This window comes from Girardinichthys multiradiatus, chromosome 2 (genome assembly GCF_021462225.1).
Source record: "Girardinichthys multiradiatus isolate DD_20200921_A chromosome 2, DD_fGirMul_XY1, whole genome shotgun sequence".
In the NCBI taxonomy this organism is placed as follows: Eukaryota; Metazoa; Chordata; class Actinopteri; order Cyprinodontiformes; family Goodeidae; genus Girardinichthys; species Girardinichthys multiradiatus.
The window spans coordinates 43508736-43521782 of NC_061795.1; the positions used below are offsets into that span (position 1 = coordinate 43508736).

The 13047-nt window shown below is 42.5% G+C and overlaps 1 protein-coding gene across 3 annotated transcripts in view; it reads right to left on the reverse strand.

The window, feature by feature from the left end:
• Nucleotides 1-13047, reverse strand: part of lamb4 (laminin, beta 4) — a 56195-nt gene that overhangs the window by 24281 nt on the left and 18867 nt on the right. For all 3 annotated transcript variants that reach the window (XR_007035063.1, XM_047345081.1, XM_047345093.1), the window contains exons 5-12: nt 8027-8162; nt 7874-7947; nt 5192-5380; nt 3353-3416; nt 2755-2969; nt 1777-1897; nt 1358-1546; nt 248-403 (exon numbers count right to left, since the gene is read on the reverse strand). Coding sequence is in view for 2 of the 3 variants with exons in the window: in XM_047345081.1 (XP_047201037.1) it covers nt 248-403; nt 1358-1546; nt 1777-1897; nt 2755-2969; nt 3353-3416; nt 5192-5380; nt 7874-7947; nt 8027-8162 (1144 nt within the window). In the remaining variant the exon portion in view is untranslated. The remainder of the gene's footprint in view (nt 1-247; nt 404-1357; nt 1547-1776; nt 1898-2754; nt 2970-3352; nt 3417-5191; nt 5381-7873; nt 7948-8026; nt 8163-13047) is intronic.

Consider the following 13047-nt stretch of genomic DNA (forward strand, 5'->3'; position numbering starts at 1 on the left):
ATGACGGCATCAGCTGGACTACCTTAGGAAACTGAATTTGACTGCATTTAGGACCAAATTGAAATGTATTTGAATCTGTATTTTTGATTGCATTGATCTGATTATATAATTCTGTCTATAAATCACACCTTTGTGTCTTGTAAAGTATCTTGAGATAAAATTTTATTTCAATTGGCACAATATAATTGTTGTGATTGGAAAGAAGCCTGTTTTAAAGGTAAAACCAGGTCACCGAGTCTGCTGGTACCTTCGCATCCAGCTGGGTTCTCCAGTCTCAGATTGAAGAAACCACTTTTGCAGCGGTCACAGCGTTGACCCGCCACGTTTTCCTTACAGAAACACCGACCACTTGAAGCATCACACAGGCCGTTGCTGAGGGAGCCGGCAGGGTTGCAGTCACAGGCTGAAACAAGATCATCATCCCATGACGCCCAGGCGCAGGAAACATCCTGACAGTGTAACACTAAGGCACCATGCTGTTAAAAGCTACAGAACCCTTTATGACTTCTGACATGTGAGACATTTTAGAATCAGACCAAAGAAAAAATTAAGTTTGGTTCATTTATAAGGCACCAATTTATAACACTTAGGTGTTAGAACTACAATGGTAAGGCTGGGAGACAGTAGGTCATGTTTTGAAGGTTACCCTAAAGCAAAAGTAAAAATGTGGACCTGAGATGATGCTGGAACCAACAACTGACCAACTCTGAGATTGCTGGTCATCATCACAAGTCCTCAGGGGTCATCTAAAGGACCCCTGCAGGGCTGCCAATGTCCAATCCTCAAGAGTGACTATCCTGCAGCATTTAGATGCATCCCTTCTCCAAAACACCTGAATAAAATGAATGGCTCGTTACCAGGCCTCTGGAGAGCTGAATAACTGCTGAAGAAGGAATTCAGCTATTTTGTTCAGGTGTTAGAGAAGGGATGCATCTAAAAGTTGCAGGATTGAAACTCTTATGGACTGGCACCCCTGCTTTAGATGTTTCCCTCCTCCAACATTCCTCATTGAATTAGATGAGTTATGTCTTTAGCATATCATCAGTCATTTGATCAAAGTGTATGGAAGCAGGGAATCATAAAATGTGAACCAAACCCTGGGGGCCCAATTAGCCTGTAAAACCAGAAAGCCCCTAACAATCTGGATGGGTGTGCTTTTGCCACTTTTTAAAAGGGGAACAGCAGCTTTTATTCGCACAGAAGTCTGAATCTTTCCAAAATACATAGCAGAAACTAGTCCACATCTTAATGGACCTAGCAAAAAAGTGAAACATCGGAACCAGCACTGCCATCATCTGGTTTGATGCTGCACTGTAAAAATGATGATCATCAAGAAGCTGCATCTGAAGAAGCATACGTATGCAGGCGTGGGGGTCCTTTGGCACCCTCTGTGGGTCCTGATACAGGAAAGGTCGACAGCGCTCACACTGAGGCCCTGTTCTGTTATGGTGGCAGTCGTCACATATGCCGCCGCTCGCCCCTCCGGTCACTTCGTAGCGAGCAGCATCGAAGTGACAAGAGTCTGAGTGACCATTACAGTTACACCCTGAGAAAGAGACAAACACCATCACAGACTGCATGGGGACAAAATAAAGATCTGAAAAAAGTCTAATAAAACAGTCCAACATCTAAAACATCATAAATATGAAGGTTTCCCATTAACATCATGTTTTACAAGCATAAACACAGAAGTTTATATTTCAATACTTAAGCCAAAATGAACAAAAATGGAGCTGGATTCATGTGTGTGCATATAAAAGCCAAAATAAAAATTACTCCTGCAGATGTTGGATGTGGTTTCTCCTCCAGGCCTCCAGGGGGAGTCATTGTAGAATGACTGACATCTCTCACAGTTCTCTCCAGCTGTGTTGTGCTGACAAACACATCGACCATGAATCTGAGGAAGGACAAACATCTTTACCTGCAGAACCCACCATAAAACCTAGCTTTAGACAACTGATCTATTTCATATTATATATATATATATATATATATTAACTTTTTCCCATATTTCATTTTCATATACTTATTCAGGCTAAGAAACTGATTCATTCAAACCCAGGATTGCGTAAGAACCCCGTAGTTAGACCTTCCTGCTGTCTTTGACAATCACACCTTAATTAGCAGACTTTATATTGTTGGTGAGGACCTCTGTACCTTGTTGCTGAAAAGCACTATATAAATAAACTTGACTTGACTCTGGCACTGCTTCAGACTGGTTCTGATCTCAGACAGAAGCTTGATAAACCTCATGTCAGATTCTTCTGATCTGAGGGGTATCCCAAGGCTCTGTTTTGGACATTTTTAGTCCTCCAAGGTGTGGGTTAGGCTCAAAACAGATCCCGTTTGATTCAGGATCTTGCATCTCCTTGTCCATCTCTTTGAAAACAAATTATTTCTGATATCTTAGTTTATTCATAAACAGTGAATCTTCTTCATGCTGCAGGATTCATTATGGAGGTCTGTAGAGTTCTTGAGCCCTTCTTTTACCTGTGGTGAATTCTTAAATTCAGGAGATTCTTTCTCAGTGTCTGGTTTTATGAATAAAAAGATTTCCTCTGACAGTTTTTTGAAGACCTCTGTCGGATCAATCTAAGTTTTAGATTTAGGTTTATATTTTGAAATCCATTTAGCTGTTGAAGGAAACCCCCCCGCTTTTTTGTTTTGAACAATCTGGACAGAATACAAACTTGTTTGATAATTAGAGCTGTTTCAGTCGTTTGGGTATGGCTACTGTGCAGTATCTGTGTGTACCATGCCAGGCTGGGAGAAGACGTCCCCACGTCCTCCGTCCACAGGGACACACCGGCTGGCGTGGCCATTACAGAAGCAGCTTCCCTGAACCACCATGCTGTAAAGCGAGTAGTAGTATTTCTCCTGAGGGTTCCTGCGTCTGCGAACCAGCAGAGTGTCACCAAGTGTGAAGAGATGAGTGAAGTTCACCCGGATATTCGTGAAGGTGATCAGCTCTGAGGACGATTAAAACATATGCAAAGTTTTATATATATATTTTGATTTTTTCCAATTAATCAGAATGAGTTTCGATTAGGCTCTTTTGTCAAATTAAAAGTGCCTAGTGAAAATAACCTATGAGCAAGCATTAAACATAATTTTCATTAAACCCACATTTCTGTATTGAAATGTTTTTTATTGGTCTGATGTAATATTCTACATTAGCTGTAAGTGGGAAATCATAATTAACAGAAATAAACGCTCGAAAGCATCCGTCTGTATGTAATTACTCAGTTTTACTCAATGAACTGGGTTGCTGAAATTAATAAATTATTTAATAATATTCTAGTTTATAGAATATGACTTCGTGTTTTAATGTTTTATGATTCCTTTGTCTCACCTTGAATGTTTGGAGCATATGGGTTTTCTATTTCAAAGACAGGATCCAGCGCTTTTAGCACCACCTGGTGGACAAACACACAATTACAGATTTATTCAAAGTCCTACCCTTTCCCATGATATTTACAGGGGTTGGACAATGAAACTGATAATTTATTAGTATGGTGTAGGGCCTCCTTTTACGGCCAATACAGCATCAATTCGTCTTGGGAATGACATATACAAGTCCTGCACAGTGGTCAGAGGGATTTTAAGCCATTCTTCTTGCAGGATAGTGGCCAGGTCACTACGTGATACTGGTGGAGGAATAATATTTAGATCTGGTGACTGTGCAGGCCATGGGAGATGGTCAACTTCACTTTCATGTTCATCAAACCAATCTTTCACCAGTCTTGCTGTGTGTATTGGTGCACCGCCTTCAGGATACAATGTTTGAACCATTGGATGTACATGGTCCTCAAGAATGGTTCGGTAGTCCTTGGCAGTGACGCGCCCATCTAGCACAAGTATTGGGCCAAGGGAATGCCATGATATGGCAGCCCAAACCATCACTGATCCACCCCCATGCTTCACTCTGGGCATGCAACAGTCTGGGTGGTACGCTTCTTTGGGGCTTCTCCACACCGTAATTCTCCCAGATGTGGGGAAAACAGTAAAGGTGGACTCATCAGAGAACAATACATGTTTCACATTGTCCACAGCCCAAGATTTGCGCTCTTTGCACCATTGAAACCGACGTTTGGCATTGGCATGAGTGACCAAAGGTTTGGCTATATCAGCCCGGCCGTGTATATTGACCCTGTGGAGCTCCCGACGGACAGTTCTGGTGAAAACAGGAGAGTTGAGGTGCACATTTAATTCTGCCGTTATTTGGGCAGCCGTGGTTTTATGTTTTTTGGATACAATCCGGGTTAGCACCCGAACATCCCTTTCAGACAGCTTCCTCTTGCGTCCACAGTTAATCCTGTTGGATGTGGTTCATCCTTCTTGGTGGTATGCTGACATTACCATGGATACCGTGGCTCTTGATACATCACAAAGACTTGCTGTCTTGGTCACAGATGCGCCAGCAAGACGTGCACCAACAATTTGTCCTCTTGTGAACTCTGGTATGTCATCCATAATGTTGTGTGCATTTCAATATTTTGAGCAAAACTGTGCTCTTACCCTGCTAATTGAACCTTCACACTCTGCTCTTACTGGTGCAATGTGCAATCAATGAAGACTGGCTACCAGGCTGGTCCAATTTAGCCATGAAACCTCCCACACTAAAATGACAGGTGTTTCAGTTTCATTGTCCAACCCCTGTACATACACTGTATAAAAAGACAATTCATTATTTTTATTTGCTAAATGCCTGAATAATGACTGAGAATTTATATATAATGAAAAATCCTTAGATGATTATATATTTTTTTGTCCAAATATCTGGTTTCAACAGTATTAATGAGTATAAAGTCTCTGATGTTCTGGAAGCAGCTCATGATTACATTTCTGATGCAGAACAGGAATGTTGGAGAGGGCACGTCCTGGTTTGGACAAAGTCAGTTCAGGAAAAATTGCCTTTCAGGTGGGGTTAAAATGCATGTTCTGCCCTTTCATTATTGTCAAGCTTTGGGACATTGAAAGGACACATATCCTTGCTACAATGTTGATTGGTCAGGTCCGGCTCTCAGATGAAAAATGCTCCTGTCGTTCTTAGAACAGTTTCTCAAACAGAGACATTTCTTCCCACGTGTCTAATTTGTTCCTGCATGTTTAAAATGAGTGAAATCTGCCTTTATTCTATGAATCGATCAAATAGGTTGACCTATTCTGTGTGCTTATATGTGGTACCTACCTCTCCACCTGTGGATGGTTCTGGTCCAGAGTATCTGCTGTCACAGACCACGTCATTAATGAAGGTGGCAGGTTTGGCAGAAACTGAAGGAAAATGAAGGGAACAATCTTCTGCAAAGTAGCGAAAAACTTTCCAGCTTTGTCCAAAATCCTTGGAGCGCTCAACCAGCATGGCTGCAGGCCTGAAACTCTGCAGGAAGACAGAGAGGAGACATTCACATCCTGTCACACAAATCTGACCCAGTAACACTGTCAGGGGCTCGCGCAGGGCTCGGGACTGAACCCGTTTCCTCTTGTATATGGGACGTGTCCCTCTACCACTGAAGAGCAACATCACAATGTTTGATCAGAAGGGAAGTTAAGACTAACTGAGCCTCTTCTTGCTCTCTGTAATAATCAACCTCCAGTTTTCAGAGTGACTGTGGCTCAGTGGGAAGAGTAGTTGTCTCGCACTATCAATGTTGAAGGCTAGATTTCAGCTTCTTGCTGTCACATGTCAATGTGCCACTGGGCAAGGCAAGTAACCCCAAGTTGCCTGGATGTTGCATGAATGTGAGTGCAACTGGGTGAATGTGGCTCCAGCGTCAAGCGCTTTGAGTTGATGGTAGGACTTGAAAAGCGCTATATAAAAGTCAGTCCATTTACCATTTCCAGTTGACTCATGAGAAATTTTAACTAGATCAGCCTTCAGCATCAGCGTCTGCACAGTGGAGCCCCGCCAGTGGTTGGCCACAAGGCTGCCGGTTCAAATCTCAACTACCTCGGGTGCTCCAATCCCTCCTATCCGTACTCCTCCAGAGTCCTAGATGGAATTTTCTGGTCATTCTTTTATCATATTTTTGTTGCTTCAGATTTCCAGTCTGTTAATAATCCTGCAGGTTTGTACTAATCTGCATGAAATGACTGTGACTTGTATTTATGGTGCAGAGCACACTGGACTTTCTTTTTCAGTTTTCTTTTAGGGACAAACATGTTTCCAGGTAAAACTCTGCCACCTTCAGCTCATTGGGTAGAGTGGTTGTCTTGCCACTCGTAACCTGTGGGCTCGATTCCAGCTACTTCCCCCCACACATCAATGTGCCCCTGGGCAAGGCACTTAACTCCAAGTTGCCTACCAATCTGAGTAAAAGGGCTTTGACTGGTTGGTGTGAATAGAAAAGGGCCATTTGGTGAAAGCCTGGTTAAGGTCAAGGTGTTACATGAAGCCTTTTATCTTCGCCAAACTGAGGCTTTATTTGGAATCCTTTACTTCAGCGTTGATTTCATAGAGTGGTCATTTAAAAGCTCAATACTCATTTTGAAGATGAGAGTGAAAATATTCCTGTAGTTTTTGTTCCAGCTTCAGTTTTAATCAGCTCCTCCTTGTTAGAAACCTAAAGGGAGTTTTTTTTTTTTTTACTTGCACCACATTGTTGGACAAATATTCTGGTTAATGATGGTGAATCAGTGAATGGTTTCTAATATGATCCACACAGGCAGTTGCCCAGGGTGGCATTAAAAAGTGGGAACTTGAGCACCAAAGCTAAAAAACCAAACCAAAAAAAGCAAAGCTGGGAAGAAGGCCCAGCAGAGACTATACGTACTGCGGCAGCTCAAGAAGTACAACTTCCACAGGAGCTACTGATCATCTTCTACACCACCATTGTTCAGTCTCTTCTGTGTTTGTCCTTCACTGTATGGCTTGGCTCAGCCACAAAACAGGACAGGTCCAGACTGCAACAAACATTAGGTCTGCAGAGAGGATGATCAGGTCTGACTTTCCCTGCATTCTGAACTTGTGCAGGTCTAGGGTCAAGAAAGGGGCAGCTAGCATCTCTGCAGACCCCCAACACCCTGGACACAAACTGTTCAGACTTTAACATTCAGTTCGGCACTACAGAGGGCTATTTGCAAAAAAAAAAACAGCTGCCACAGGGACAGTCTCTTTCCCTATGCTGTCTCTCTGTTGAACACTTAACAGTCAGAGTCCCTAACTTAACCTTGTCCTTTTTAGTAATAACAGGGTATTACACATCTTTACCAAATTTTTTATATATTTATATTTAAAATGTCCTAATTAAGAGCAAAGGAGAAAAAAGTCGCATGCCTTGTTTCTATGTTAAAATAAAGCTGATCGGGCGCAGCGCTGGTGGTGTAGGGGTTTAGTGTGCGACCACACATAGAGGCTATAGTCTTCAAAGCAGCTGTCGCGGGTTCGAGTCCCGGACCTGGCGACCTTTGCCGAATGTTCCCCCTTCTCTTTGCCCCTCCTTCCTGTCTACCTACTATCAAAAATAAAAGGACTCTAGTGCTGAAAAATAAAAAAAATAATAAAATAAAGCTGATCCTGATTCTAATGTATTTATCAGCTAGTTGCATCCCAAACAGCTTTTCTATTGCTTTTCTGGATGTGCAGTTAACGGAGAGTTTGCACCCCCGTGTGTTAGGCAGACAACCCCTATTTCCTGCTCAGAACAGGGGGGATCAGGCTGTGTTTGCTGTCGATTAAATTGCATCCGGGTGGGATGAGGCACAAGTTGTCCTGTGACAGCTTCTCTTTGTTTAACTGGAGTGTCTGAACGCTGCCTTCATCAACGCCCTCCTCTGTGTGGAAAGACATTTTAAAAATCATCCCACAACCTTTCCTTTAAAAGGTGGAACAAGAAAATGTTAAAATTAAATTAAATTGTGTTTAGCCGTTTACCTTGAAGGTGAGGACCAGGTGGCTGAACTGGAATATGGTCTCCAGATCTAACTGAATGCTGACCTGATGAACTCCTGCAAAGGACCAAAAAAATTAGCTTCTGATGTTTTAATCTGCCATTTACAATGACACTTTAAAGGGTTTCTGTCTTACCGTTCTCAGACTGCCACCATTTCATTTGTCTTTCAGAGTCGTACGTCGCAATGACGTTCTCGATTCGATGGCTTTTGGGGTTGTCATGGGCACTAAACGGCAGCCGGGAGTCACATGTGAAACATTTCTGCTCCCCCTGATGGATAAATAATTTTCAGCCTAATCCATAATCAGCAGTTTACTGATCAGTTCTGAAAGGTTATGGTTTGTGTCTGATAAGTCCACTCCATGTAAGAGCAACATGAAAAGGCTCTGCTCATTTAGGTGTGAAGAAGCAGCAGTGATGGGTATCTGACTCATGGATCAGGCTGGAGGCTTGGATTTTTGTGGTTTTCCTGCTTTAGGCCAAAGAATAGGAGAACCGTCATTTGTTTGTCTAATCTAACGTCCAACAGTTTATCAGCAGCTGATGACACTTTATACAGTCTCAGCAAATCAAATTTTGGTTTTCAATAAGATTTATTTTATTTCATCAGACAAAAAAATTACCCTTGCTAAATAAAAAGGTACAGAGCTGTGAAAAATGATGTGCCTCCTCACGGATTACTGTTATTTTATTTCACAATTAATTATTAAATAATAATAATTTAAGACCAGACAAAGATAATCTGACAAAAAAAACAAACAGTTTTTAAGTTATGATTCAATTTATAAAGGGTAAAAAAGGTATCCAAACCAACAACACTTTTGAAGTGAAAGCCTTCTTTAATCATAAATGAACCAAATATTTTAGTTCAGTTTCACCAGTCCAACCCAGGGATTACATTACCTGTAATGTTAATAAATCGCTTTAATAAATCTATATGACAAAATGAAGTAGGCTAAAAGATATCAAAAAGCAACACATCATGAAACAAAATCAGATGAGTCATCTATCGGCTTGGAAAGGGTCAACAAGCCATGGCCAAGACTTCGGGACTCCAGAGAACCGCAGTGAGCAAAATATCCTCGAATGGAGAAACACAAAACAGTGGTGAGACTTTCTAGGGGTTGCCGGCCTACCAAAATTACTCCAAGTATGCAACAATTATTCATCCAGGAGGTTATGAAAGAACCCAGAACAACATTTAAAGCTCTGCTGGCCTCACTTCCCTGAGTTAAGGTCAGAGTTCTGTTGGGACCCACAGCCATGGATTACAACATGAAAGTCCGGTACGAACTTTTCTGAAACTTTCAAAACAAATTGCATTAACCTACTTCCAGTGCAGCCAGGAAAGGGGGTAACAGCGGACTTCCCGTGATGTCACTGTCCAAATAAAAACCCCACTTTTGCCACAAACTGACCTCTTCCACACTGGTCCCCAGAGGAACTGGACGGGGGGACACAGCGCGCTAATGTCTCTTTGCAGGCAAACAGACATAACTCTTCAAACTGGATCCAAGAGTGTCATACGATCACGCGATCATATGCACTAAGTTAAGTAGGAATGACTTGCTGTTTGTGTATCCGGTATTCATTCATGAACGGGGGTAATTAAGTTACAAGTGTTGCTTGACTTTTCTCTCTGAAGTCTACAAAATCAAACTGTGTTCCAGAGAGTTCCCAGCAGAGACCCTGTCTCTACGATGCCGAGTGGAGCAGTTTCCCAGTCTGAAGGAAGGACAACGGGACTGCATCACCGTGGTTACGGCAGTAACGTGCAGTTTGGTCGGCCGACAGAACAAGCCGCCCCACCCAACAGCTACGGATGTTAGCTGAAGCTAACCCTTTGTTCAGTGGATGCTTTCTTCAAACTTTGTCGCCAGACAACTTTTCCTCAGCACGATTCACCTGAGAGGTTAGGTTTGGGCAGAGAGAGATAGAAGTAATTTAGATTGAAATAATCTAAACATTTATTCATTTTATGAAGTTTGGTTTTGTTTGTGTTGAAACTCAGCTATCTTAGTGCTAGCAGATTATCTGCCCAGCACACTTGCTTGGTTTGTGTGTTTGTGTTTTTAAAGTTAAGACAAACTTTATTTAAAGGGTGAGTTTAAACACAGAAGATTGGCCATAACGCGCCGTCCACAGTTATGCATTTTAACCCTTTTATTGACGGTATTTTAAAAGGTATGTGTTTGATTCTGATGCTAAGCTGTAAGCTTCTTTTGTTAGCTTCAACTGCTAACAGCTAAGAACACGTGCTCGCCTACTAAGATCATTTACCCAAAAAGGTTGTTAGATTTCAATCCAATAAAATAATATTTCCCTATATATTATTTTACTAAACTTGATAACTAAGTATACACCATTAAGCCCCATTTCTCCAGAAAGATTTGGCTCCATGGTGAGGCCATGGAGAAGGACTACCGATTGGCCCCGAAGCGATTCTGGCAAACCGTCCAGCGCCTCAGGAGGGGGAAGCAGTGCTTCGCCAACACTGTTTAAAGTGGGGGTGGGGAGCTGCTGACCTCGACTGGGGACATTATTGGGCGGTGGAAGGAGTACTTCGAGGATCTCCTCAATCCTGCCATCACGCATCCCCTGGTGGAAACAGAGGCTGGGGACTCAGGGTTGGACTCTTTCATCACCCAGGCTGAAGTCACCGAGGTGGTTAAAAACTCCGCGGTGGCAGGGCTTCGGGGTTGGATGAGATCCTCCCTGAGTACCTCAAGTCTTTGGATGTTGTGGGGCTGTCATGGTTGACACGCCTCTTCAACATTGCGTGGCGGACGGGGTCAGTGCCTTTGGATTGGCAGACTGGGGTGGTGGTCCCCCTACATAAGAAGGGTGACCGGAGGGTGTGTTCCAACTACAGGGGATCACACTCCTCAGCCTCCCTGGTAAGGCCTACGCCAGGGTATTGGAGAGGAGAGTCCGGCTGATAGTCGAACCCCGGCTTCAGGAGGAGCAGTGTGGTTTTCGTCCCGGCCGTGGAACACTGGACCAGTTCTGTACCCTCTACAGGGTACTCGAGGGTTCATGGGAGTTTGCCCAACCGGTCCACATGCGTTTTGTGGACCTGGAGAAAGCATTCGACTGTGTTCCTCGTGATGCCCTGTGGGGGGTGCTCCAGGAGTATGGAATCGGGGGCCCTTTACAAGGGGCCATCCGGTCTCTGTACAAGCGGAGCTGGAGTTTGGTTTGCATTGCTGGCACTAAGTCGGACCTGTTCCCGGTGCATGTTGGACTCCGGCGGGGCTGCCCTTTGTCACCGGTCCTGTTCATAACTTTTATGGACATGATTACCAGAGGATTTCGTCTCTTCTTTTTGCAGATGACGTGGTCCTGCTGGCCCCCCCTAAAGCCAAGACCTACAGCATGCACTGAGGCGGTTCGCAGCAGAGTGTGAAGCGGCTGGGATGAAGATCAGCTCCTCCAAGTCCGAGGCCATGGTTCTCGACCGGAAAAGGGTGGCTTGTCCTCTTCAGGTTGGAGGGGAGTTCCTGCCTCAAGTGGAGGAGTTTAAGTATCTCGGGGTCTTGTTCACGAGTGAGGGAAGAATGGAGCGGGAGATCGACAGACGGATCTGCTGCCCCCGCGACCCGGTCGCGGATAAAGCGGAAGACGATGACGATTTGGCTCTTTTTCAAAATATTTCCTTAAATATTTTACTATTAATAATATTTCTTTAAATATTATTTTTAATAAATAAAGGCAGCTAATTAGACACTGTTAAGAAATGGTCATCCAGAAGGTTGGTTTTATTCAGCAAATCATTCTTTAAAACATTATTTTATTAAAATATTATTTTATCTGATCTTGCATTATGAATGGTTGTCTAAAGGTATGCCAATTATTGCCTAAGTTAGTTCCAAGACTAACTTAACTTCACTTCACTTCCAGATATTTCTAGATAATCCTTGGTTCTCAAACATAAATAACATTGAATGGTAATGTTGTATCACTCTTTCAGTCATGATTTCCAATCATCTTTAATCAACTTGTTTATATTGTACATAGCCTATTAGTCTTCCTTATTCTTTAATTCTGCTTGGTAGTTTAGTTGGATTGTTTTAGCATAGTAAAGAGTTTGTTGATTGAAATATGTTTGACTTTGATTTGACTTATTTTTGTTAATAAATTCTTGTATTTTAAGAAATTGTGTGAATTCATTCCATGTGTGTGCAGAGTTTATGCTGTTCAATAATGTCAGAGCTTGGCTCACCCTTTTCGATTTTGTCCTAATGCCATCGCCTTACTGGGCTGGTATTCACAGGACAACCCTTAACAGACCAAAATATTATATAATAAAATATTAATATTAAATAATATATTCATAATTACAACAATTTCATGATTCAACAATAAAGAGACATTGGGTAATAAAATGCCTGTGTAGTAGCGACTATCAAATTCCATCCTTTTTTAGTCGCTTCTGGGTGCGGGGGATCCAGGTCCTAAAGCGCTCGTAAGGTAATGTCCGGACTGGGAGAAGTTTGGGAATGCTCCCATTTATTGAATACAAGCTGAGTATTGAATGAAATCCAAAATCCAGGCTGGCGGTTTATGGCAGCATGCAAAAGATGGCAATTATGGTCAATAGGTGGATATGATGAAGCCAAACCAGTATGCAACAGAGAGCGGTAAAAAACTGTATGACCTCAACACACCCTAACACCCGATGCCCTCTAACCCTGACACCTACAGTGCCTTGTGAAAGTATTCGGCCCCCTTGAATTTTTCAACCTTTTGCCACATTTCAGGCTTCAAACATAAAGATATAAAATTAAATTTTTTTGTGAAGAATCAACAACAAGTGGGACACAATCGTGAAGTGGAATGAAATTTATTGGATATGTCAAACTTTATTAACAAATAAAAAACTGAAAAGTGGGGCGTGCAATATTATTCGGCCCTTTTACTTTCAGTGCAGCAAACTCAGTCCAGAAGTTCAGTGAGGATCTCTGAATGATCCAATGTTGTCCCAAATGACTGATGATGATAAATAGAATCCGTCTGTGTGTAATCAAGTCTCCGTATAAATGCACCTGCTCTGTGATAGTCTCAGGGTTCTGTTCAAAGCGCAGAGATCATCATGAAGACCAAGGAACACACCAGGCAGGTCCGAGATATTTATGTGGAGAAGTTTAAAGCCAGA